The 27,356-nt window shown below is 40.4% G+C and overlaps 1 protein-coding gene across 4 annotated transcripts in view; it reads right to left on the minus strand.

Moving 5' to 3' along the window:
• Positions 1-249: 249 nt before the first annotated feature.
• STAC (SH3 and cysteine rich domain) overlaps positions 250-27,356 on the minus strand; it is a 70,673-nt gene continuing 43,566 nt past the window's right edge. For all 4 annotated transcript variants that reach the window (XM_085538149.1, XM_085538148.1, XM_085538150.1 and 1 more), the window contains 8 exons: positions 25,795-25,876; positions 23,982-24,097; positions 19,977-20,049; positions 15,960-16,024; positions 14,911-14,999; positions 11,503-11,554; positions 11,242-11,379; positions 250-3,165 (listed from right to left, as the gene is read on the minus strand). In XM_085538149.1, the coding sequence (XP_085394275.1) occupies positions 3,067-3,165; positions 11,242-11,379; positions 11,503-11,554; positions 14,911-14,999; positions 15,960-16,024; positions 19,977-20,049; positions 23,982-24,097; positions 25,795-25,876 (714 nt within the window). In that variant the 3' untranslated portion in view covers positions 250-3,066. The remainder of the gene's footprint in view (positions 3,166-11,241; positions 11,380-11,502; positions 11,555-14,910; positions 15,000-15,959; positions 16,025-19,976; positions 20,050-23,981; positions 24,098-25,794; positions 25,877-27,356) is intronic.

A 27,356-nucleotide genomic window follows, 5' to 3' on the forward strand; every position in this document is an offset into this window, starting at 1 on the left:
ATCTGCCAGAAACAAATGATTAGGATGGCTGTGCTGCAAAACTTCACTCTGAGTCTATGCATGCTACATACATTACAGAAGAACTGCTTTAGAAATGGTTTGCTAAATATGGCAAATGCAAGAGCTGTAGATTTGAAATGGCAATGTTCAGTGATGTCTGTTGCTGATGACTGTAGTAAATGCTCTCTGAGGTGGCTGACTGAAAATGATAGCGGCAGATGCAAAGAAGCCAAGAAACATACACTTCTATTCTCCTTCCAACCATTGCACATTCTTTATTAAGCAGAATATTAAGTGTGAACAGTATTCATCTCCTAAAGTTCAAATTTTCTGAGGAAACGTCAGATAAATTCCACTCCAGCTTCTTTTAACTGCTTGCTAACTCAGTATCTATTGCAAACTGCATATGGTAGGAAAAGAAAATAATGGGATACTCATCTGGATTCAGAGTAAGGCATCCAAAATTAATTTGAGGAAAATGTCCTCAATTCAGCAAAGTGCTTCAGCTTTAAGCGTGCAAATAGCCAATGAATCACATGCTTAAAGTAAGACTCATGTATGTGCTTCTTGCTAAATTAGGCATAAATTACATCTCCATATCGAACAGCAGCAAAAACCCAGTAAAAAGACAAAACAAAACACACAAAGGAAAGATAACCATGAAAGCTTTGGTTCAGAAGCAATGCTTGCTCAGACGTAATGCAGTCAACGTAGGGTTTGTTTTGTTTTACTCAATCACTTTATTGTTTATTGCTCAGTATCAAAAGGAATCAAACTGACATTGATTAAAGGCCATTGTGAGTTGTAGGTAATATTCATATATTTGAATTCTTTGAATTCTTTCTTTCTTGATGCACATTGTAGGGATAACTTAAAATCATAGAAGACTCAAATAGGGAATCACAGTATGATGCAATCATGTAAACAATAGCACATATGTATAGATTAATACAGATTTCCTTTGCCCACTTGTCAGGTCTGATAAAAAATAGCAAATATTTCAATTCTAACAAACATTTGAGTTTCTTGTTTGAACTGGTGAATATATATATATAAATCATATAAAGCAGAGTGGATTATCATGACTTTTTGTTTTGATCTTTAAGGCGTGTCAGAATCCTCCCTCTTCCTACTAAGTCTACTGGTTGCTTAGGAGAATGAGCTGAGAAATGTTTATTGTTTGCTCTGTAGGAAAGCCATTTATGAATTACTGATATTCCCATAGAGAAAGATATGAAATCAGATACTTTTGATCAGCTAGAAGGACGTGAATTATTGGTGTAGACCATTTGTATTACAACGGATGATGTTTCAGCATCACCCCTGTAACTTCCTCCTCGGCAATTAAGTGATAAGTAAGAGTTGCAAAATGTGCCTCTAAGAGGCTGCAGCCTGATTTGCTCTGTGAGCTTCTGGTCATGTGTAGCACAGCACTGGATTTAATAAGGCTTTGCATAAGGTCAGCTGTTGGGCATCCCAACTATGAGACCTGGGCTGTGCAACACGGATTCAAACTGCCTCAATATAAGGAAGCAGAACAGACAGCATCTTTTTAGAAATAGTGTCAGCTGTGCAAAGGCCTGTACTAACCTGGCAGCATCTGGATTTCTTCTTGCAGTGTTGGCATTTAGGACATCCATTTGTGGCTAATTGCAGCAGTATTAAAAACTGGCACTCAATCTCAGGCTGGTCAAATAAGGCTTGAATTCACCAGGGAGCTTTGGGACAGGATTTAATCTCTATGTCATAATACATATGAAACTGTTTAAGTGTATTTGGTGCAATTGCATCCAATTAAATACTTGGAAATTAGGTTCGCTGTTTTGAAGCATCATAAGGCCCCTGCTTTACAACAGGATTGGCACCGGCTGATCTGCGTAAGTCTGTTTAGTTGCACTGGGACTGAGGGGGCTTACAGGAGGTGCACAGTTGTTAATGCCAAGGAGGTACTCATGTGAGTGAGTGATGAATCTGTAAAACTAATCTAGCAAATGAAGACGACTTTGTTGGGTGAAGACAATGCTAAGACACTCGGTGCCTTAATATCACAAGTTCTGGATTTCAGTACAGTCTTCACTTCTGCGTGGTGTCCTTTCCTAGTGTTTTTCAGTCTTCCAAGGGGTTGGTTAACTGTCTTATTTTTTTTATAAACAGGATTAATATATAAAATCTTGTAAGTGCAATAAACACAGAAAGGTACAAAACATTTCAAGCCTGTGGCACTCTCCCGGCATTCCTCCCATTTTCTGCCTCACCAGATGAGGGTGCAGGAAACACAGAGGGACACTTCCAAGAAGGCTCTTTAATCGGAGGGCAGGCCATCTTTGGGAGCTATGAGAGCAGCCATCACACCTGGCACACGCGGAGAGCTTTTGTTTGTATACAGAGAAAACAAAGGACATACAAGGTTGCTACTCTTTCATAAGGTAAGATTACACAGAAAGAGAAAGCTGCTGACCTCCAGGGCACAGTGCACTTCTTGAACTGACATCCACATGGTGACTCCAAACTGCTTTGATATGAGACTAACATCAGGAATAAACGCTTAAACTAGTTGGTTGATACAGTGGACAGAACTTAGAACTACAGCCACACTTTACCACAAGCATTGGGCTGTAGTACAAGGACAGTTGTTTGACTTGTATTTGTCCCTCCCTCCCAAACACACATCTCCAACAAGAAAGTAGTCCAACAGTTCTCTAAGACACAAGAACGAGACTTGAGTTTAGTCCTTCAGAACAGCTATCTGTTTCCATCAGGGTTGCAATAGCCATCCTGCATCAGAAATCAGCCCAGACTTCTTTTTCTTACCTTTTTCCTATTAGTTTCCAAGGGCCTCTCATTTCCCTAGTGGTTTCTGACTATATTTTCTTTCAGTCATTCCACTTTTCTAATTTCTTAGTGTTGCTGTGGCAGTCTAAACGTCTTTTTCTTCTTGTAGTTGCAGTTTTCCCACTGTTTCCCTGAACATCTGCAAGACAGCCCATCTGGGTTGACACAGTGTGAGATGAGGCAGACAGGCATTGCCAACAAAGGGCTCCTACTGCAGCAAGCAGGCTGTTGCAATCAGATGTTTTCTAAGATGTCTATGGGGACAAAGCCTTTCTTCTTCCCGCTGTATACTTTGATGAAGCCATCGTGTTCCTTTTCTGAAGTCACGCAAATCTGGATGCAAAGAAGGTAGGAAAATAAAAATCTCTTTCTCGTGATGAAGAGACAAATCACTGAAGTAAAGGCTATTTATTTGGTAGGCTGGACACTGTGCTAGTAACTTCTATAGGTAGAATAATCCTTTTTAGGCTCACTGCTTTAACAAGAAACTCAGAGTCATATGTTCAGAGCATTACCAATTCCCCCTGACTCTCTGAAGTGCCACATATAAATGAGAGACATTAAAATCATTCACACCCTCATACAGGATCAAATATTTTGAAGCTCAAATTACGACTTCAACCTACTGTAACTATCATGATTTAGTTGTCTGTGTATGAGATGTGGGTAATTCAGATCATGAGCTATCAGGCTCCCTCAGCAGCTGATGAAAAATAATCACAGTGCCAAGGTGGGTCACTCACAGCAGCTGATCTGAATGCAAGCGTATTCTCTTTGGAATATTTAAGGAACCCAGGTGCTTCTCAGATGGGTAATGAGTTATGTTATTCACTCAGCTCTCTCACCTACAGGTGCCCATGTCTATTATGGACACCAAAGTATGTGACCTGAATACAGCTCTGTGAGTGTGTTTGCACAACTACAGTGCCTAACAGAGGTAATCATGATGGAAACTGTATGATCTTCACAACAGTGCAAGCACTACATCATGTTAAGGATCTGCATTTCCTAGAGACCTTTGTGAACTCAGGTATTTCCATTGTAGGGCCCATCTGAGACTACTTTGGCAATAGATGAGCCATTTGAAAGCACTAGTACTTTGGACTGGGCACTTGAGCACAGAGGCATAAAAATAAAGATTTTTTTTTTTCAAACATCTATACCAAAGAAAGACATATTTCCTATTATTCATTTACAGTTTAAAAATAGGCAAAAAATTTGATGGTGCTATTGAGATCAACTCACTGATTTCTCGTGATGAAAGTGCCAGGTCTTTTAAGCCCTGTATCTGGATTAATACTCACAAAGGCTCTATCTGATGGGTATTTACGGTGTTTAGTTACAGCAATTCAGAGAGCATGAAATGACCCCAAATGGCTAAAAACGTTTCTGACTAAATGCATTCCAGCATGACTCTTACAAATTGCACGGTGACACCTAAATAACATATCTCAACTGTGGGTCGGATTGTCCTCTTATTGCTACATGCCTAAAATTTGCTAGTAATAATGATGCTGCCAGTGGGAAATGAAAGGATATATGAAGGAGGCGAAGATGTTTCATATTTGCCATCTCCAGTATTTGGAAATGGTCAGGTGTATCTCTGTAGGTAAAAAAAAGGGTTTGGAAAACACACGTGCTCATTAATATTCTTAGGTTACCTACTTAATTCTAATTGAATTGCATTCCTGGGGCAGAATGCCTGAGCACACCAGTAGAGTTGACATCCAATTAAAGCAAAATAATGCATTGTTGTTTGGGCTAAATCACACAGAAAGAGAGGGAGAGGGATGTAATTGATGCTGTTTTTGTTCAGGTACTGTTGCAAAAGAGTCTAGCTAATTTTGTGTGATGAATCCCTAGCACAGTAGCAGCTCCCTAGGCAGTCACATCATGACTTGAAGCAGAAATGTGTGTAACAGAGGTATACGGGAAGATTCTTCTGAGTATTACGAGATGTTGGTCTGTCTTTGAGGAAGACTACGAAAACCTCAACAACTAGAGAAAAAGCCTGGAACAAAGCATGAGTTTAAAGTAGGGAAGAACATCTTGATTGAAAGATGCCCATTCTCAGTTGATCCCTTTTGTAGGCTCTCCATAATGGACCTGGCTTGTTAAAAGGAATGCCTGACGCCATCACTATGTTACCTCCTAACTAAAGAAGTCTGACAGACTCTTCCCTGATGTCTTGCACTGTAAGCAGAATGACTTGTGGACAAAAGAAAAACACAGAACTTTCTGAACAGAGGTTTTCTTTATCCTTGGAGTGGAAAAGGACGTCAGATTTGAACTTTAAAAATTGTTTTCATTCTGCTGCTGCTATTCAAGCTCTCCCCGATATCAGTGGGAATGCTCTGCTATAGCAATAGCTGTAGATCTTCACTGGCTATGTGGGAAACAAGGTCTTTCTGCAAGATTTTGTCTTGCTCCCCATACTAATACATTAATACATTAATCAGTCTGCACCCTCACAAATTCCAGCTGAAGTTCTCTCACACTAAGCCCTAAGCCCTGCATGTGCCAGCCCTGGAATGACAGAAGGTTTTCCCACTCTTTCCCAAAGGCATGTGAAAGGCAGGTTGAGCCCAGCTGCAGTATAACACACTTTACTAGTATGGTACAAGTCAGGAGTTCTCCAGGGCTGTAACAGCTGCTGGAGCTTTGCACAGCTCTGGAGATGCTCCAGATTCTGCACTTTCAGAAAGGAGGGAATGCAACCCCACCTTTGGCCACGTTTGTCCTCATCGCCTTTTGTGAGTGCTACCAAGGTTTCCATCCACAAGCCTTGGGATCTGAGTTTCTTAGGTAGGTGTAAATCAGGAGGTTTACAGAGTTTTGGGCTCCACCTGATGAATCAGCTGTCACTGAGGACTAGCCCTGGTGACAGCAAGTATGATGGTTTTGAAGGCACAGCATGCCTAAGCTGCCATCAGACACCCACAGTTCACTGCATCCAACTGGAAACTGCTTGAAATGACAGCTACTCAGGCTGGAGTGTTCTGGGGGCAAGGTGGCTGAGCAGCTATTCCCCTGTGAACTTGGCAGCTACACAAATGAGACAAACAACGTGCTTTTTTTTTTTTTTTCTTTAGAAAGAAAATAGAAAGTGCCCTGGCTCAAGAGTTTATTAATGGAGTAGGCCGTGGGATAAGCAATCACATCTCAGGCTATTTCTCAGTCATCAAGGGATCTACAGAAATAACTGAAAGTGGGATCTGGTATTATAAAGTCACTTTCTCACTCTTTCATCTCGTTTTTCTAAAAAACCCAAAACACACAAGAAAAATAAAGCAAACAACTGCTCAGATCCTGATTGATGTCTGAACTTGTCAACATCTGCCCTTGGAATTTCTTTATCCCTCAGCCCTCAGCAGGGGATATACAAGCAATCAGCAAATGATCCTTCAAGCTGCTATCAGAACTCTTCTGTGTTTCTAAGTCCTGTAGCAAATTCTCTTTGTCCCAGAGTAACTTTGAACTTGCTCTAGTTTTCTGTAGCTGTCTTTTGCTTATCTTCTCTTTCACATATTTCACCTGTCTGTCAGTAACAGGCTAGTTCTGATGAGACAGGAATTTGCTTACGAGGACAGCACAGCTTCAAGAGCTGTTCCGGAGCCTGGAGACAGTGCCAGGTCAAGAGGTCTGAAAGCTCACGCCTTCTGCTTGTCTCTAGGAGTGACAGCACAGGGACATGATGAGTTTCATCTGCTTCTGTCTATGCACTGAAATTCTTGCCTAAAAGTAAGCTCTGTGGATGGAAATGATAGGTAACTCAGTTCTTATGCTAATTTGGCTACAATGTAAAGTATGATGACAGGTTTTATATCAGCTGCTTCACTAGCTTTCAGACCAAGAACACCAGCTTGTTCTTCATGTGACATTTGTTCAGGGTTTTAAAGATGACCTGGATACAAAATGTGCTGTGCTCAGGTTCTAAACTCTTCCACAACTTGTGTGCCACTCAGTGTCTCTGACTGAATGTCCCAGTTAAACAAGACAAGCATCAGTGCAAATGTGAGACAGCTGCAGAGAAAGACCCTTTTTCCTTCAAGCCTAACTGTGAAGGGTAGCATCTCTTTCAGGGGAGGATAACTTCAGCATTGCTTTCCAATCTGGGTTTGTTTCAGTAGTGCAACTGATTTTCAAAGGCAGCTGAGTCATTCTTTAAGAAGTTCAGCCCCTTCTGGAGTACCTCAGGATGAAAAATGTGGGGACCCAGGCAGCAAGGTGAAAAGCCAGACACCAACAAAACATATGAACTAATGAGAAGACTTGAGGCAAGTGAATCCCCTGGGATTGGAGACCCAGGCTGCAGTCCTGCCCTGTTGAGTCCAGGCTACAGGATGAGAGCCTGTGCCTGGGTCAAAGTCCATTTCTGTGCTCTTCTCAGGGTGCTGGATCAGATCTGAATGTAACTGCTGATATACACATACCTAAAAGCCACTTATTATGAAATGGGAGCAACTGGGTGCAGGGGAATTATGCCCTGGGGACAGCAATGTTAACAGCACTGGTTTGGAAGCTGCAGCCATCATGGTTATGGCCTTTTTTGCAGTCATTGTGGAACCTGGATGGGAGATGCTTTCTGCACCAGGGCTAGTTTTCATCAGTGACATTTTTAGAACACATCCTTTGCAAAATGGATCTGTTGCACTGACCTTTATGTAAACTCACAGTCCACATTTGGACGAGGCAGAGAGTTTCTGACTGCTAATCTCGTTATAGATGTCATGGCTGGGGTCGTTTCTGTTTCACAAGATCACTTGTGCAATTCAAAATCAATAGTGTTATTTAATCATGAAGAACTCGGTCCTAATGTGGTTTACATTTGTACGCTTGTAGATGTCAGAGGGGCTGCCAGTAAAGGGTGTGAGCAGGGTTTTCTTAAAGAGGGCATTTACTGTATTTAATTAGGATACTAGAAGAGAAGAAGCAGCAGACATTCAAACAATAGAATATTTTATCTTCTTTAAAAACAAGGCTAAGTCTGCCTTTCTCCTGCACATATCAGATTGAGCCCTATAGTGCCTAGCCTCTTTCTACACTGGTTTCAGGAACTGTCAGCACGCCCTGAACTCCAAGATGTCTCTGAAGCAGTACTGCTTATTCCCAGGCTGAGTTTCATATTCCATAGTGAATTTTTCAAGGAAACCTTTGTGAGGATAAACCCCTGTGTCTTGCATAAGACGTGCAAATGTGCTGCTTTGTTTTCCCCGCAGTCTTGTCCCTGAGTGTTGGCCTTGCCAGAAAAATCTGCGTGAAGCTGAAAACCCAACACGCTATTCACAGGACATGAAAACAACAAATGATTACAGAGAAAGCCTCACCTACTGTGCTTCAAACTTTGAAAATGTCTCTGCTTGCCTGAAATGGAGCCATAGATTCCTTTGTGTAAAAAAAAAATACCCATCATTTTTTTTGCCTTTTTCCTTACAAATACAGGCTCTCAACTCGAGAACATTCACGTAAGGTACAAAAGAGAGGGAGACCTACAGTATAAACCATGGATGTTATGAACCATTATACTGAAAATTCATATTAAAGGCACAGGATAAGTTTTCCTGTTAGCCTTCATCGTAAGAATGGCTCTGAACCCCTGTAAAAACCCTGAAGAATTTCCCCCAGTGAATTAACACAATAAAATGAAGACGATCTGCCATACTATAGTTACAGGAATTTATGAGACCAGTTAATGAGTTTTTCTAGCTAAAGTGAGACTTGACAGGAATTGGTAGCAATGAATAATTTCTCCTCCTTGCTAATCTAAAACAAGCCAGTGCTTTGTATGTAGTACATATATTGTGCTCCCAGGATTCCAAATGCTGTGAGACAGCTAAAATGGCTGCTTAGATCCCACAGAAATCCCCAAGCAAAATGAAAAAAAAAGAAAGGATTCTGCAGAACTTTTTCCAGAAGTCCTATTCAGATGATTTTCTTTTTTTTTTTCCCATGTCCTCCCTTATGTTTAACTCTCTCAGTGGGAGAAATAAACACTGGGGAAATAAAGGATCAAAAATAAGAGAAATACCTGGAGAAAGAAGGAAGGAAAACTGAACTTGGAAATATAAAATAAATCGTTGAAGTAAAAAATTCCTAGTAACAAATAACTTTTCTTTCACAGCACATGTTGTTGTTCCTCAGGAAAGGAAGCATTGTTCTGCTACAAAAAGAAAAAAAAGGGGCAATAAATGGTGCCCTTGAGGAGTTGATCTCTGAGGCAGGCACAGGTCCTGTGGTCTGGTCTGGCTTTGGGTGTCCCTGTGCCCATGGCCCTATGCTGCTACCACATGTTGACCCTGCGCAGGTTGCCAGCTGTCACTGGGGACTGTCACACGAGGCTTAGCTCCTGTATGGGACTACAGGGGCAAGCAGATGAGTTTCTGGAGCACATTCAACCTCAAAATTACTCAAAATGGCCTTGAAGTTTCTTGAACATCCCCTTTTTAAGATAATTAGTGTGAGGATGGAACAGGCTCTCACCACCCTGTGCTCATATGCTGGTTCAGCCTTATTTCTGGCCCCCTGCTTTAACTAGATTTTTATTTCATGTTTGCCCTCAGCATCTCTGTGTTAGAAAGGTCTAAAAAAGAAAAAAAGAAAAAAAGAAGAAAAAAAAAAGAAAAGAAAAAAAGAAGAAAAAAGGGGGATGGACAAATAGGATGGATTCATAATCCCATTTTTACCACCTGCCCTACCACTGACAATGCCTCGCTCCTCATTGCAAACTCCATTGTGAGCCTATTATGATCTAGGGAACTATAGGAAGCTTTTGTGTTCAGATGCTGCTGCCAGACCTGCCCACTTAAAAACTGTGGTCTTGTGAGAAATGAGGCAAGAAACTGCACCCTCACTGTCTGCAGGAGCAGCCACACCGACAGAGTGGATATGGTGTGCCTGCTGACAAGAAAGGACACAGACTGCAACTCTTCCTTTGTGCTGGCAAGCAAATCTCCACGCTCCCATTTCCTCAAGCTTCTGCATTGTTAATCCTAGAGCACAAAAGGTGCCAAACCTCCAGTCTGGCTTTGGTAATGATTTCTTCCCTGTGTGCACAAATATAAACAATAAAAAGAAGAGCTGGGTAAAAAAAAAAAAAAAAAAAATTAGGCACATTATCTCTTTCCAGTAAATTAAGGGCTGCCAAATGTACTAAGCGCACAGGGCAGTTAAAGTACATTCCTGTTACTGTATACTATGCCTTCCTTAAAAAGCTGTGTATATTTAAGGACTGTTAGCGTTAGTGTATTACGCTGCGCCACAAGGCAGCAGCAAAGGTACGAGTTAACCTTACCCACTGCTGGAGTGAAGTATTACAAAAGTTCTGCATGGAAAATATGTAGTCCTGGAGTCCACCCTAATGCTGATTTCTGCTCCACTTTGCTAAAATCAGTGGCTTTTCAGGCACTATAAGGAAAACACCTCCTGGTGATGGGATATACACTGCCAAGGGAAAGGAAGGTGGAACAAAACCAGGCTTCGCAAAATACAGTGATAGAAAGCCAGCTTCCTGTTTTGTGCACGGCTTGGAGGACTCAGCCTGTGGGTGGCCCCCAGCCAGCCGTCCTCACATCCGCATGACCCTATGCTGCAAACCTTACTGTTCTCCATGCAAGTTTTGAGCCAAATTCTTCTCTCGCTTTAGCGAACATTTATAGCAGTGTTATCAGATATACTAAAGAAGTCCAGTAAAAATTCAGTTTGCAAGTGTACTTAACGTCAGATCAAAGGCACACTGCATAATAGTGGCTGTGGCTTCCACCTTGTGAATCTACCCGAATAACCCGAGGTAGAAGGAACTACTGAAAATATGCCAGGTGAATGGACTTTGTGAATCTCCATTGTACGTGGTGTACTATAACTCCCACTTACTGCTTAAATTATATCTTGTAGAGAGGATGTGTAAGCAACATCACAAGCCATTAATGTCTAAAGATATTTTACAACCAGTGAATAAGGGCTAAAGTTAAGATTTACAGTTATTTCAGTGATGTCTTAACTCTGCTCCCGCTGAAGCTAAAGCAATGTGCTATGCTAATATTTAGGTAAGGTAAGGTCTGGAAAGGGAGCTCTAATTAGCTGTGATAGCGTGGAGAAAAGCAGACAATGTGTTAGGCACTCAGGTCTACCTCTACAACTATTTTCCAAGCTGTCCTGAGGTCAGCAGGTAACATGTAAATATCTTTATGAACATCTGTAAGTCTGAAAACTTAGGCCACAATAAACAGGGAGAATGCGTTAGCTGGTTATAGATCATCACCAGGTTAATGGTAAATCTTGAAAACATAACTGAACTGCAGCAAACAGCATCTGTTTGTGTGCATTTTGCACCTTCCCTCTGGTCACATCAGTTTGACTGTTGGATGCTCAAGTCTGGTTAGAATTCAGCCCAGTGGGTCTCCCTGCATTTACCTGGTTCTCTTTCAGAGTTATCTGTCCCTGCTCCTTGCAGCCAATGAACGTCCTGATACATCTGTAAATCTTCTCATCATGTTGCACTCTTTGAACAAAGTTAGCAGGAAAAAATCCAGTTCTGTCGTCAATTTTTCCCTGTGGAGAAAATGTATTGACAGAAGAAACCTGTTAGTAGCTTTAATACAAGTTCAGTATTGAAAATAATGTATTTTTCCCTTTGGAAACGAGACAGATAGATGCAAAATAATTAGCACGTACCTTCCACCAGTCTTCATTGGAGTCTTCCAGAAGAGTGATCATATCCCCTGGCCTGTAATTAGAAGAGGAAAAGTAGATCAGGATGACTCTTAATAGCTATGCTGCATTAGCTCCCAAAGTTACCTTCTAATAGGAAGGCGGTCCTTCCTTGGTCATTTTATCTGAGCATTTACTGCAGGTAGACTCAATGAGGCAGCAAGGTTTTCTTAAATCATAGTAACGTGGGAAGAGAATTGCGGTATATTGAGGCTAGATCTTTATTGTGAGACAGCACCTTCTGTGAACAGGAATTTCTGCTTCCTGTTTAATAAGCAACTGCTTAAAATGCAGTCCCTATTTGTTACAGGCATTATCTTGTTACTTCAAGACATTTTGCATTGTTGGGACACACTACTTTATCATCTGTGTTTTCAAGCTGTGATTGCAGAAGGAAGGCAGCAGGAAAATGGTTCTATTTAACTGACAAAGGCAATTAGTCAGCAGGGATATAATTCTGCCCAGGAATGTCTTTTTTTTCTTTTTTTCTTTTTGTTTTTTTTGAATAGGACATATTTACCTCTATAATGCACAGTGCAGGGTTGTAATTGCTAAGTATCAACATCCAGCTGACTAGTTTCAAAGCAGCGCTAAGAGAATAATTTGGCTGGAAACGCTAATAGTGAAACATGCCAAGCTGGTTTCGTACAGGTAGTTGAACAGTTATTTGACTTCCTTCCCCCCATTGGTGGCACTTCATCAACGTTATTGTGTAATTATAATCGCACTGTGTTGCAGGATGTAAGTGGCAGCCCATTTGCAAAATGGATTAACCTCAGAAATCTGTCTACTTGATAAGAGGCATCTCTTTGATCTTAATAAAATTAATGGTTGACCCCGAAGTATTCATCTTCCTTTGCATGTCATGTTAGTCTCCTTGTATCAGTGAGGTATCAGTACAAGAGTCTGACAACACATTGAGAACATGTGATAAATAGAGAATTTAATGGGCTCTTGCAGACCACACGTAGAAGACATGCACTTGTCCAACTGGAGAGCTTCTTTGGTCTACTTGCCCAACAGTTATCACTGCTGCAGACAAATGGAGATATGGGAATTTTCATCCTGAATTTTTAGGTTTCAAAAGTGCTATCAATAAGGCAAAAGAGTAGCCTTTTCCCTCCTTGGGAAGCTGTTCCATTGTGTTTGGAATAATTAAATGTTCTTGCTGTGAGAAAGGAATTTAGAGAAAAAGGATGACTTGTTACCCTTGTGGTAAAAAGTTTTTTCCATAGGAAAGGACATCCAATTCCAGTTAATATTTAATATAAGGTACTTGGTTTTTGAAGGAGCCCAGAGTGTCACTCCAAAGTGAACAGGCTGTAATGTTACTGGCACCCTGACACTGCAAGGAGGAACATCTTCAACAAGAAAGATTTAAAGAGTTCCATCTTTTAAACAACTTCCAGCCTGGTAGCTACAAAAAAATACTTAGAAGAAAATAAATGTCAGGTTGTCAGAGGAAGAGGGTAACTGAACCTGAAGTCTTCCACATCAATGGTCTGAGTACTGAGATTTTACATGCAAGACCTGCAAATGCAGCTGATACTTTTCAGTACAGGACTAACAATGATGTTTCTAATCTCCCGAAAGGATTCATTAATAGAAGTCCCAAGTGAACCTATATTACTTTTCTTGCTTAGACTTAGGCTGCAATATCCCTGATGAGGGACAACCTGCTTGGTGTTCACTGCTTGTTGAAATGACTCTCTGGTCTTACCCTGTTATTTTTCCTCTGCATCACAGCCCTGGACAAGTGCTCTGCTCTACATCAGTGTTCTAGATTTCAGTAGGTGCAAAGACAGGTGTTTATCAATGCAGTATCTGACACCAAGAGTGCTTTACTGCAGAACTTGCTTTACGCACTGTAAAATATGGCCATCTCTTAAAATAAGCTTGTTATTGGACTATCCATTTTTACTGAAGCCAGAGCTCTGGAGAACAAGACTGAATGCTTCCACTGCTGAGGAAGGAAGAAATCAAGGTTGTGTCAAATACTAATTGCTGCTGAAATAAAGACTGTCATTGCTCAGCTGCAGCAGTCTGCTGCCCATTGCATGCCCTCAGACATGAGCTCAAATCTCCACAAATCTCTCTTAATGTTTCCTTCCAGCTCACCTCCTTCCTCTGCTAGTTCTCTTCCCTCTGCTAAGATGATCACCATCCAGTCGATCCCTGACTTGAGCTGCCAGGACAGTATATATCAAATCTTGATAATACTGCTGTGCTGAACCCATCTCCAGAAACTTAAATTTGCTGAATGAAAATTCATCCAAATGACCTGAATCCTTCCCTGCAGATACCAAACTGCATTACTAGCTATTTGGCATCACTTATGAAACAGTGTTAATCCATGTATTAGTGAATTTCTGGCCATGGGACAGATAACTTTGCTGCAGCCTGGTGATGCTATTCCAAAACCTGGCTCTTGTCTCCATGGAAAGAGACTGTCGGTAATGACTGTTCAGGTTGTAGGCCATTGGTTGTTTTGGCCTTCTCTGGGAGGGACATGGGAATTTTGGGGAATGATGCATTATCTGGTTGTCTGTGTCTGGCTGAGGATGCCATAGGAAAACTGCTCAGGATGAAATACACCCACATAAAGAAGCAGGATGCAAAGTGGGATCCTTCAAGCAGAATGGCTGGCAAGTTGCACTACAGGTCACCATAGCCTGCGGTTATTTCCTGAAGAGCTGTCATATGTACAATAGTGATCAGAAAATGATAGAAGAACAGAATGATAGGGAAACTTGTCATTTCTGCCTTACATCCCACCCATTCTTTCCAGTGCAATGAGAAGATACAGCTGGATATACTAAAAAGGAGATGCTGGCAACTGAGAAATTTCTGTCAATTCCTTAAATTTTGTGGCAAGTGCATGACTATTATCATGTAGGGAATGCCTTGGAGAGAACTGACACATCTGAAGTCAACAGCTCTAACAAGGCCCTCAAAATATCAACAGCATGAGTCTATCTTATTGCACTCAAAGAAAAGATGCTCTTACACTTCGGTGGGTTTGGATTAGACCCTGCAATGCTAGCAACTGATGCAGAACTGAGGCAGGAAGTGTTAAAAACTAATCATTGACAAGAACACTTTGCAAAGCTCAGGATGTATTTTCTAGTGTGAAAAAAAATGCCATCCAGCAGCTGGACATCTTTCTTTTTTTCTTATCCATGATCTAATGGGAGGGAAAAATCAAACAGGACTTACAAAACATTCAGCATTAAATAGACAACTGATGAGGAATTCCTAGTTGAAAATTTATGTTTGAAAATGATGAAGTAACTGAAAACTGAATATTTTCTAGTGAAAAGCCCACTTAGTTTGCATGCATTGAATGAAATAATAAATATTTTGGGCCTTTACCTCATCTCCAAGTCTTCATTTTCTTGTGGTACAAATTTGTACAAGGCAACATAGGTGTTCATTTGTAACGTGCTTTTATAAAATGGTCCCTTTAAGAAAAAAAAAAAAAAAAAAAGATAATGAGAAAATGTTAATGTGTGCATGTAAAATATTTAAGTGTAACGTATAGCCCCGTGTCTGAAGCTTACTGACACTGGAAAACCCAGGAATTTTGTTCACATTGTTACATTGAGGAACCAAGGTCTGTTACTCCAAGAGATTAGCCAAAATCTTATTGCTTTCAGATCTTGGAGGACTGTTGCCTAAATACATTGTGGGGCACCAACGCAATAAACGTCTTCATGGAGAAATGAGTCCTTGAACCCCAAGATCAATTTTATTGCAGAAATATGAACAACTTGGTCTTTTGGGTGATACCATAAAAGCAAGCTTAAGTTTTACTCCTTCTTAACATATGAATGTTGCAAGCCCCACAGTATACTGCTGGCATTATATAATATATCTTTTATAGAGGCCACATTACAGATGAGCTCAACCTGTAAAGTGCACAAGTCCAATGAATGCAGAGGGAAAATGAATTTCTTAAACAGAAAGTTATTTGCTCTGGGCTTCCTGCAGAGAAGACTGGCTACCCTTTTGCCTCTCTTTCTCTACTGGAAATCTGCAGGAAAAAAAGCACCTAAACCAAACCCTGGGTAATTTTCCAAATTATGTCAGTTCTGTGATTTTTATGTTACTGCTGTTCTGCTGTAATGACACGGCTCCCACACTGGATATTTTATGTTCATAACATCAAATTATAATAACCATAGGAACATAAAAAGGTCCATTACTGGTCAACCAAAAGAGCCATCCAGTCCCATATAGTGCTTCCAACCATAGCCAGGGGCCCAGAAATGGAATCATTATGTGACAGGCAGATATTAATGTTTGCCCCAGACAGTGCCCCCAGCAGTCCCACTATAATTTAGCAACTAAAGGTCCTCCCCAGTCTGTATTATACATGTCTGCCCATCCTCACTGAGTTCTCAGAAAATTTTTATCCGTACCGGGGAATTTATACTTTTTGGTTCTTCTCCAAAGTGTTCTGTGCCATTTTCAGAATATGTAAACACTAAAATAAAGCAAACACATGACATATTAGAATAGGTTAAGGCACTTCACTTCAGCAAGGTCAGCTTCGTTCTGTTAAACTCTTCCCCTTACTTTCTTTGATCCCTTGTCTCATTTGAACCTTTTTACACCCCCAACAAAACCAGGTATTCCACTGAACCTACTGCATGGCTCAAAACCATTTATATCCTGAAGATTTTAAAGTCATACTAGATAACCAGTTTTGATTGGATGGCTATAGGTAGATACAGCACAGAACTTAAGTCTCCCAAATGCATTACTATTTAAAGTCCTAATGTCTTTCCTTCACATTGATGCTGTATTTTTGTGTTTAGGACCAGAAGAATTTCCATTTGAAAGCAACTACAAAATCTGATGATTGTATACAAGCATTATTAAGAGAATTTTGCAGCCAAAAAACCTTCTTCCCTTTCTGTATCTTCTGTCTCTACATGTTTGGTGTAATTCTTTTTCCTTCTCTCCAGCAAACTCTGCCTGAATGCACTGGCTATGCCCTCTCCATCTGATCACACACGGACACTAGAAGTGCTTCAAAGTTGAGATGGGTTGTCTGAGACACAGACCTATATGTTTGAAAATGTGCTTCTAAGGCAGTAAATCAGAAACTCATGGAATAAACCAAGAATCACAGCTTATAACTGACCCGACTGGTACCTGATACAAATCAGCTACACTATATTCACAATTGCTTTGTGACATGACAGGTATCTGTCCCCGGTTATCTCCCTGGAAAGACCATACTGGCTTTATTAAATTGATTGAATCCCCCTTTACATTTTAATAATTGCTTGGTGTTTTATGCTTCTGGATAAACTCTGAACATGATTGTAATATCTGGAGTCCTTCAGCAGCTAGAACCAACAGCATCACCGCCATCCATTTACCCCTGCAAGTGTTTCAAGCAGTTCTGAATTCTGTAACAAGAACTTGGAGATCTCCAAAACAGTAAAAAGTAGCAGGATGATTGTTAGAGTGGATTTTCATTCTATTTCTCTGCAATACGGTTTCACATATTCAAAGAAAGAAGAGGCCAGGGAATCACTAAATGGCTGAATTCCCTTCTCTTTCTGCTCTTACACATTCTCACTTTTCTTCCATGAAAAATGCTACTGTGGCTATTCTAGATTGCCAATGACAGCCAGGTAAAGCCTTTGAAGAAGTTTTATGAGTTAAATAGTAAGGCTCCTTGAGAACAGTTGGTTGTACTTAGATCTTGAAGAAAGCATACTGTTCTTGTAAAGGAGGAGACAGATAAAACAGTAGACACAGCATGAGTGAGAAAGATTTTCTACAAAGGGAAACGTAGCAATGAGCACACAAAAACACATGTACTCTGATAAAATGTAAGACAATTTTAAAGTAATAAAGTCTATTGTGCGAATGTGAAGTCTGCGTATGAGTTGATACATTTAGCCTGAAACTGCCCCAAGTTGTCTCCAAGTGGTTCAATCGTGGCTGACCTGGGGGTCTCATTGTGCTCTCCACCAAGTCCTGCGGGGAAAGGACCCTGACTCTGCACACTGCCACCAGCACCAAAAGGGAGTACTTTAAGGAAAAAACACTTTGCAGTATCCTGTAGCATAGGGGTGTGCATATACCTGGCATCTGTGTAGAGAAGTCCTACTTATATTTCTATGTTCCACTTGCTTTTTGTTCAGTGGAGAAGGAGGTAAGAAAATTGGACAAGTTCTGGTGAGTGTCTGGAGAGCAAGCTGAGTAAATAGGAACCGTTTGGACTTGTAGAAAGTCTTTCAGAAGAAGATGTGGAAGCATTTCAGCAGAATAACACATTTGGGGGAATTTCTGCTTGGTAATAGAAAACAAAGCCTGGTTACTCATGTGCTCCTTGTGAGCTGTGGAGGGCTCGTGGACCACATACAGATGACAATTCACAACAGCAAAGGAGTATAAGTGGCTTAGAGGAGGCTGAAGGGCTGGTGATTAGGTATGTCAACTTACTTAGAATTGTAAACCAGGCAGGTTTGCTGGATAGTTTGTGTACCAGGGCCTGAAATAATCCATCACCCCCTGAAGTTGCTGTCATATGCCTATAGAGCTGATTCCATTGCCACACGTGCTGAATTCTTTCTGCTTTTTCTCTTTAAACAAGGAAGCTCAAATGTGCATGTTCCTAAAATCTTGTTTGCAGAATGCAGGTTTTTATTGGAATAAAAATAACTGGAATGAACCTGATTCATCAAGGCATTAATGTGGAACTGCCTGATAAAGAGGCAGTGGACAACAGTAGAAAAAGGAGTGGTGAATCACCCTGCAGCAACATTTTGAATTTACTTTGTTAAATTTTTAATCTCTGTTTAGTTCATGGTCTCTGGATATTTCTAGGAGGCACCAGAGTCTGAAAGCTCTGTTGTTCATGTCTCTACAAAACACAAATCCACCTCCTTTCATATTTGCTTGCCCTCGCAGCAAAAGAGGAAAATAGAAAAAGAAAAAAAACCAAACAACAACCAAAAAACACCCAGAAAAACCCAGAGATTCTGACAGTCTGAAAAGGATTTTACCATTTCCACAGCTTGTGCAAACAGTGCGGGCAGTTTATTAAAAATCTACCAAGGGGAAATTTTTGGAGTGACTGATGCATAATTTATATCCCGAGCCTCTGAAGGATGGATTGTAAAAAGCCAGTGATGATCAAAGGAATCGTTAATGTGCCGCGGAAGTTATTTGGAGGTTTGACACATGCTGGGTTTTTTAAAGTAATCTCTTTGAGTAAGTTCCTTGAATGCCTCTTAGTGCATTCAGTGAAGGCAGATCTCACAGCAAAAGAAAAAGTTTCTTTGGGTTTCAGAAATTAAACTGCTGTTCAACAGTGAAAAAGAAGTTATGAGGAAACTCAGGCAAGGCCAAATTAATCTCAGGTGGGCAGGATTAAAAAATGTGAAGTGGGCTTAATTCTTTAACCAACACACATCGGTGAGATGGAAAAGCTAAAAAAATTGTCATGAGAAAGAAGATGACATGGATGGGATGCTCACAAAACTGAAGGGAGGAAATGACTGAACACAGTGAGAAGAAGTGATAGGAACACTTGGAAAGGAAGGAATATGGAGGAGACGGCATGAAAGTGGAATGAGCAGTTAAAGCTGGCGTCTCACCCACATGAATTGTCAGCTGCATGTAAGGAGCACAAGGGGTCTAACAGACAAAAAAGCTATGTTCTCTGTGATTTATATTTGTAGTGTACATCTCATGTGAAGTTTACCAAAGTAGCCTCATTGTGCTAGAGCACTCACTGATGGCTTGAGCCTGAAGTTTTAGTAAAAGTGCTCCAACCCACTCTGTACTTATTGCTTCCCTTGCCATGACTGAATTCAAAAAGAAGGTCATGTACATTATCCCACAGTAGCTGAGATTTCATCACTCATCTCTGGTCTCAAAAATTCTATCATGCCAATGCTGTAAAAGCATTACTCCCTGAAAAGCAGACAAAGGAATCGGCTATTAATATTATGGAGACAGATTCTGTAGCTGTACTGAAGAAGATGCAATTACAATCAGGATTCATTGTGATGTATATTTTACAGACATATGGATATTATATGAATCATTTCCTATACTGAAGAGATTGCAGTATATAGAGACATGTAGACAAGTCAGACATATGGAAAGAGAAAAAAAGTCTTAGTTTTATTCCACGTTGCCAGTGTGAAACTGAAACTTTTTAAGTGACTGGTCTAGAGTTGTGAAACACAGGAGATAAGGAGTAGACCTGAACATTGTCCAGTGTCAGGTCTGGACAAAACAAATGATGGAAACCAGGGGCTTGGATCTCACCTGACACTCAAAAAATCATTCCCCTAAATTCCTTCACTAGCTTGTTGCCTCACTCACCTCCCCCTTCCAAAATCAGGAACAGGTTCTACACAAGGCCATCACATGCAAAGATGCCATCCTGGCCTAGCAGCACTCACCACTGTTGCTGCGTCTCCTGCTTATGTCAAGGCTGCTATCGGCTTCTTCAGGAACTTCTGCCAGATCAGCTGTCTGCAGGGACAGAAAGAGCAAATGAGATGGGAAAAGCCAGGGAAAGTGAGCGACGAGGTGAAATAAAACCTCACACAAGCCTTTGGGGAATGCAGCAATTGGGTGCTATCAGAGCAGAGTAAGTCAGCTCAGGGACTGCAGAAAACATCAAAGCTGGTGGTGCTACTTTATAGGGAGCAATAAAAGCCCACAAAGAACTCTAGAAAAAATTTCCTGTCTTCAGCACACAACATTTTTGCAGTGTAAAGTAAAGTGAAATTTAAGGAATAATCGACTGTGTTAAACAATATGAGTGTCTGTATAAAACAGAAGTTTGGGGAGATTGGAGATGATGAAGATTTTCTAAATAGATGACTACAGAATAGACTGGCCATTAATTGAAATATTGACTAACAATTTATTAACCTCGAGCACGTTTTCCAGTAAAATTACTGTAAAAGAAGTGTGTGATTTTAATTCCATTAACATTCTGTGAAAAAAAAAACCACAAAAACAACAGTGAGTGTAACGGAGTCGTGAAGTCAGCCTTGAAATATCTGCCTTAGATTTCTTTTTAAATCTGGCTGGTATAGTTAGAGACAAATGAAGCTCAAATATTGTTGTTAGAATTACTATGATTTGTTATGTGTACCATATTAATGTCAATCGTGATTAGGGACCCATTGTTCTAGGACACAGGAAAACATGGGATGACAAAATCCCAAGCCTCACAAATGCATTCTGCGTAAGGCGCTGGATTCCTCAGCTGGGTAGTTGGCTTCTCCATGTATAGCCTGACAGGAACCAGGAGCTGCGCCAAGAAGCTCTGTCCGAATCTAACCTTAAGGAGCTTCTCTTTCTGAACTTCCCACCTACGACTTCTTTTGGATAAAACATCACCATACAAACAAACAAACAAGCAAAACTTTAAACTGAAGATTAGAACGATGCTGCCAATATGAAAAAACTGCTAAAAGTCCTCATATGCTCCTAAGCTTTATTTATTTCTTGTTAACAGGATTTTAAAGCAGATGGAAGGATTTAACTTAATTATTCCACAACACTCTAGACTTTTACAGAATACACATGTCTATCTGGTGTTTTGTAGACATCTGCCTGCATTTCATGATAAAAATAACAACCCAAATGAGGAATATCCACTGCCTTTGTGTAGAGAGTGCAAAATCCGAATTGCTTCATGTTTGTTTTTTTTATATGATTTTTTCCTTTCATTAATATTTACAACAATACTTTCATTTTAGAAAATATATTAGCAATTCATTATATTTCCTAGGAATTTTATTTCTTAGCTACTTCTCAATGCAAGTAACAGTAGATTTATGCTGTAGCGATTATCATGTCTCTCTTATTATTTTCACAGCCTTCTACTTTATTTTCTATGATGCACTGTTTTTAGACTTCACCCTTTAGGAAAAGGTCATGCTTGTCTTCCACCTTGTACAAATGGGTCACCCCTGGGTGAGAAGGGACTGTGATAGAAATGATAACAATGAGTCAGAGTAGAGCATAGCTAGGGGTTGCTAGTTGCTGGGTGGGGGTGGGAAAGACTGGCTTTGGTGAAATAGCAAGTTGCGACTATTTTTCAGCCCACTGCTGTGGCGTGCTCCTCAATCTTTATGAACTAGCATAAGAATTAGCTTCATGCTTTGTTGGGTACTACTGCATATGGGATGTGCACTGACTGTCTCTTCAGCATATAACTAATCCAAAACCTCCTGAAATAACATCACTTACGTTTCAGGACTTTTCAGACAAGAAGTATATGACACAGTCTAATGGAAATGGTAGAGGCACAAAGCTGCTTTTGGGAAGACTAATAAGAACTGGAATCACATTTATATCACCTCAAGTGACTTCCTGTATAAATGTGGGTTGCAGAAGCACATTTTGAAGAAAGCAGTAGGTAGTAAATCTGGAACATATGGCTACTTTCTTTTACAGGAAATGCAGAATCCAGGCTGAAAATCACAGTGGGTGCATCCACACTGCTCAGTTATATTAAAAATACCTTGGCTAGTTCAGAGCGAGATGGTATCTCTACTCTGGGCAGACATGAGCTTCAGCCCTGGCAGTTGTAGAGGCAGGGCACGGCTCCTGGGCTTGTTGCCTATGCTGTTAACTATTCTTGGCAGGTACAACTATACTGCTCTGAGCTTGAGCTAACCCTCTCATGGCTTGGACACATTTGTGAGGTGCAGTAGGAACCCATCCCTGGTGTCCCTGGTTTTGTCCCATGGCAGAACTCTAAAACACTCCTCAGCTGTCAGGGTCCAGGCACAATTGAGCTGCAAAGTCTCAGTGATGCTGTGAGCCTCACAGCTGTATTACTGCTTCTGTTTCTAGAGGAAAAGAGCAGCACAGAAGGGATCAGGAAGGATCACTGGGAAATAATTTTATTCCCTGCGTGTTATTAACTGCATGGTGTCTAAGGGCTCTTTATCACCCCCTCCTCTGTCCACTGGTCAGTGCCTGCTCCTTGGTGACATATCACAGTCCTGAAGCTCTATTCACACATTGTTTTGATCAGGGTGGGGTCCATCCCTGTTTTTTGTTCTTGACTTAATCCACAGGCTTGCACCAGCAGAATTTGAGATTTCACATGCCTGTTTATTCTGTTCTCTAGTATCTTCTATTTTCTGAAAGCTGACACGTTTTACATTCATCCCCAGCCTCACTACTCTGCAGAAATTCCCATAATGAACCTGTTCCTCATTCTACACCCACACCCTACCTCATTATGATCACCTCTCTAGGGAAAACACAGCATTCATGATTTCTATGCTTGAGTAGTCATTCATAATTCAACATAATGCTTTATTGATTTAGAAGGCAATAACTGCATTTGTAGAACTTCTGTTTCAAGTAAATGAAATAATTGAAAGAAAGAAGTGTAATCACAACGTGACAGGTGGTAGAGTCACTTTGGGTTTTAAAAAAGAATGAGAATTACCAAATTCCTTTTAAGGCACAAACGAGAGTGGATGAAGGACATGTCCTTTAACAACTCCCTTGCAGATTTCACTCAGTTCTTGGGTAAATTTGTCTTCTTCCCATCTGAGAAATGAGTATCAGTTTAGAGACCACCTGTGCCATCAGAAGTCACCATTCACTCAAGTGAGTGAGCATATTTTTAAATCCTAGGAAGACGCTCTACCAAACGTGCTCAAGGTTAACTTAAGCATGTAAATATTTGCACAGGGGCCTGGAGATCAAGTCTCACAGTGTTTCTGTGGATTGGTAACTTTTTTTTCAGATGTGACCACAGGAAAGATGGTCAGATAGCTTGGGTCTAATTTTTAGACATGACAATCAGCTCCAGACTGTGGAGCAGTTAGTTGTGACTGCTTGTTGAGATGTGGGAGAATCTCTTGGTAAAACATAAAAGAGATAATCTGACCTCATGGATGCCAATACTGTTAAAATATCGTTTTTCTCTTTGCACTAATTGTCAAGTGGTATTATTAAACTAAGCAGGGATTTACAACAGGCAGGGCTAAGGGAACTCTTTCTTCTCTTGTCCTCAATTCTCCACTCTCTTGCCATGGTCCTGAATAAACTGACTTCCATGATGGATGGTAAGTTTTAATACGGAGGCGAAAATCTTTTTGTCTGGTTATAACAGGCTGAGAATAACTGTCAGCATTCAAGGTTTGGGGAGAGTAGCTTAAATCTGTGATGTTTATCTCATGAGAATAAAAGATTATTCACTTAATTTGTATTTTTCTCTTTTTCTCAGGAGTCATCTAAAAGATACTGAGTTTATAAAAATAGTGTTTTCTTGTCTCATCTTGGGAGCTGGGACCGATCTTGCTGGTGTTTTCTTTTAGTGTGTGTTTGTTTTACAGCTTGAAATACAAGTTTTGTGAACTCCTGTGAATGAGTAAGTACTGCTTCTCCACAAAGAAAATGGAAGGAAGATGTGGGATACTTACAGAGTTCCTATTGGGAGAATCAGACCCACTTCCAGAACTTCCCTTCTTGGTTTTCTGGGCTAAAGAAGTCCCAAAGCGGAGAGTTTCATACACAGGATCAACCTTATTGCCACAGGCTGCAATGGAAGGAGAAAGTATATATCTCGATCCCTAAAAGATATTTCTGCAGTGATTCCTGCTCCACTTGTTGAAACATCCGCTTGTACTGACTTACTGTTGAAAGACTATCTTTATAAAAAGCATCTGAAGGCCTTAATATAATTGGCTTACTTTTTGCTGTATCTTTGCTCACATTAAGATTACATTTCCTTCACACAGGCTCTCTGAGTCCCTGTCATTGCCTCATCTCAGTCCATCTGCCACCCTCCTTCCCTAATTTCCACCAATGCTGACATGAATGATTCAACATACATAGGTTTTAATGCATGTTTCCTGCCTGTTCCCACCACCAACTTCTTAGACTGCTCTCCATGCTACATACTTGATGGTAAAAAACTTGCATCTTCCCTGAGCATCAGGGTGGTGTGTGTAGGCTTTCACCTTTTTGCTATTAACCCTCACAGCACTGGGATAATATGGATAAATAAGATGACCTGGATCATCCCGGGAAGGTGTTGATAGCACCAGTGTGGGACCATGTGGGATGTGGGGCAGTCATAAGAAGTTGCCTGCCATTGGAAATGCATTCCAGGTTGCTCATTATAGTCTAGGAGTAGCCAGAAAGGCCACCACCCCCACTGGCATGTCTGATCATTTTCACTCCTATACTCTCCCTCTCTATCTAGTCCCAAAGTAATATCACATGAAAGAGAAACAAACATCTCCAATTGGCATGAATGGATCCAGATGAAACCCTTTTATACATACAACCTTGTTAGACCTCAGCTTCCCTTGTCATACCATGCAGTAGATGCTTAGAATACAGCATCTTAGTAACACCGTATAGGAGAAAACTAGGCAAAGTACTAAAAAAATGCTTGGGATTTTGATTTTTGATGGGAACAAAGTACATCTCATTTTTAAGTCAGAAATTGCTCAGAATGCTTAAATTACTTGTGACAAAAATGACAATGATGGATGGTTTTTAGAAAGAGAAACTTAGAAGAAATCTATGTAACTGACTTCTTTTTTCTCTAAACAACAAAATAAGTGTTCTCAGGTAAACCATTTAAAACTGACTGTTTACTTTTGGCATTCCTCTTTTTATACTGCCAGATTTGCCTGCTCAGAGTACTTCTGGCTGGGGAGAAGTATTATTGAGGATCAACTCAATTTCTCCATTTCAGAAGTTTTTCTTTTCAGGTATGACAGTGAGAAAAATGTGATTTTTTAGATACTTGGACAAACTGCAGAAACATTCTGTAAGGAAAAAAAAGAGAAAAGTAAAAAGGGTGGGTGAAAAAAGAACAAGAACCTTACAAAGTCCTATAAGGGCCAGACCAGTGGTTTAAATGCATCCACTGTTGTGATCTCTGCCTCTTACATAGCTCTTCCCGGCTCAGAACTTCACTTCAGTGTTCCGCAGTTTCTTCCTAAGTTCCTTACTTTGAGCTCATATAGTTGTTATTATAAATACAGTGATTACTAAGAAGTTACATGTAGGGGGTTTTGAGTGAAACACACAATAAACACACCCTCTCCTCTTCCAGCTTTGTATCTTTGAAGTGGTCCTTTCCTGTGATGGCAGAAGGACATCCAGTCACTGAAAGGAGCTGGAAGGCAGCTGAGGGCAAACACCATGGCTGGAAGTCTGCCGCTGCTGTTGCAGAGCACTGCCAAGGGAAGACTGAATGGAAAAGCAATCAGAACCTACCAATAGGCATCACTTCTTTGATGCAGCCAAACTGTTCATGAATGAGAAGTGGTGAGCTGTAGTACCGTCGAAATCCCTTTGGCTGGAGGGAGAGAAAGCAAAACCATGTGAAGCGCATTGCTGCCATGACCGACATAGTAGAAATAACCTCAGCTCTTTGGCCAGTGGCATAACAGAGCTTTTTTATTTTTTCTGCAAAGTGTGGCGAGACTGGAAATTTGCCTTCTGTTGTTGAGTCACGGTGGGGTGCAGAGATTGGGGTTTTATTTAATTTTTCTCCTGGAAAAAGCTAATTTCCCGTATTTGTGTGGAAAAAGGAGGAGCTCATTTCCAGCCTTTCTTTTCTTTTGTCTTTCACAAAAGCAACACTAATTAATTGCAGCAGAAGTGCTGAATCATTAGATGTTCTGAGACGCTCTGTGTTCCCTTCTCCATTTCTTATGTGATGTGAATTTGCACTGTTTTGCATTTGCTAAACATGCATCTATTCTTCCCCATGTTTTCATGTATCAATTTTTCAGGTTTTTCTAAAATTTGCTGCTGACTGACCACAGTTTCCACTCCTTTTTATTTTTATTTTTGCCTTGCAAAGTCAAAAAACTCCCCAAGTCATCGCCACATGCCCCCTAAATGTCTATTTGTAGAGAAATGCACTATAACAACTCAACCTACAACATAACCAGCACAGCCAATAACAGTACCCTGTATAACTCTATAGACAACTCTTAGAAGACTGAATATTTCTTGTTATATTTCTGTTTGTCATCCCAGGTTGGAAATACTTCAGGCAAATGCTGAGTACCCAAAATGAAGGTGCTAACACCTAAGCCATTGGAAATGCCATTCAAGACATTAAAGAGTCACAAAAATTCTCTCAGATCTCTGATCTCTGCAGTTTGTGAGAACTTCTAGCCATAGTGAGAAGTGGAAAGGCCTCATGAGGATGTGCATATTTTCTGTGTCTCACATTCAGTGTACATTAAAAAATTATACAGAACTAGTTCTTTCACTAATGAGCTGCAGTATGGATTGAGAATGAGCAAAGGGGCTGATAAACTTGGTTCCTTACAGAAACAAATTCCAGATTCCCCAGCTTCAGTTTAGACCCAAACTAAATTCAGACACCACATGAACTCATAAAACTCCCATGACTCTGCTGGAATTCTTCCTGCTATAAATTTGGCCTCTTGTTTTCTGTTTTTGTAAACCGATCACCACAAGAGTTGAGGCTGGAATCAGGCAATGTGTGAAACAATCAATGTGATTTAATATTTGGCTCGTCCCAGGCCTGCAGTGAGATAATTTTGCTCTTCATGGATCAATTTCCTTTATATCAGAAAGCACCAAACCAGGACAATGATTATTCTTTACAAGCATAAAGATTTGCTTCAGGACTATGAACAACAATAGCAATCACTGAATATACTTGAAAAGATCTTTCCAGGTAGAAGTAGGTTTTCTAGTATTTTTGAAGACTATGCATGTTTTTAAAATCACTTAACATAGCAAGGCTGTTTACACTTAGTTCAGATTTGCCTTCATCTGGCACATGTTTTGCAATA

The sequence above is a fragment of the Coturnix japonica genome, chromosome 2 (assembly GCF_054131305.1).
Source record: "Coturnix japonica strain WE chromosome 2, WE-NBRP24, whole genome shotgun sequence".
Classification (NCBI taxonomy): domain Eukaryota; kingdom Metazoa; phylum Chordata; class Aves; order Galliformes; family Phasianidae; genus Coturnix; species Coturnix japonica.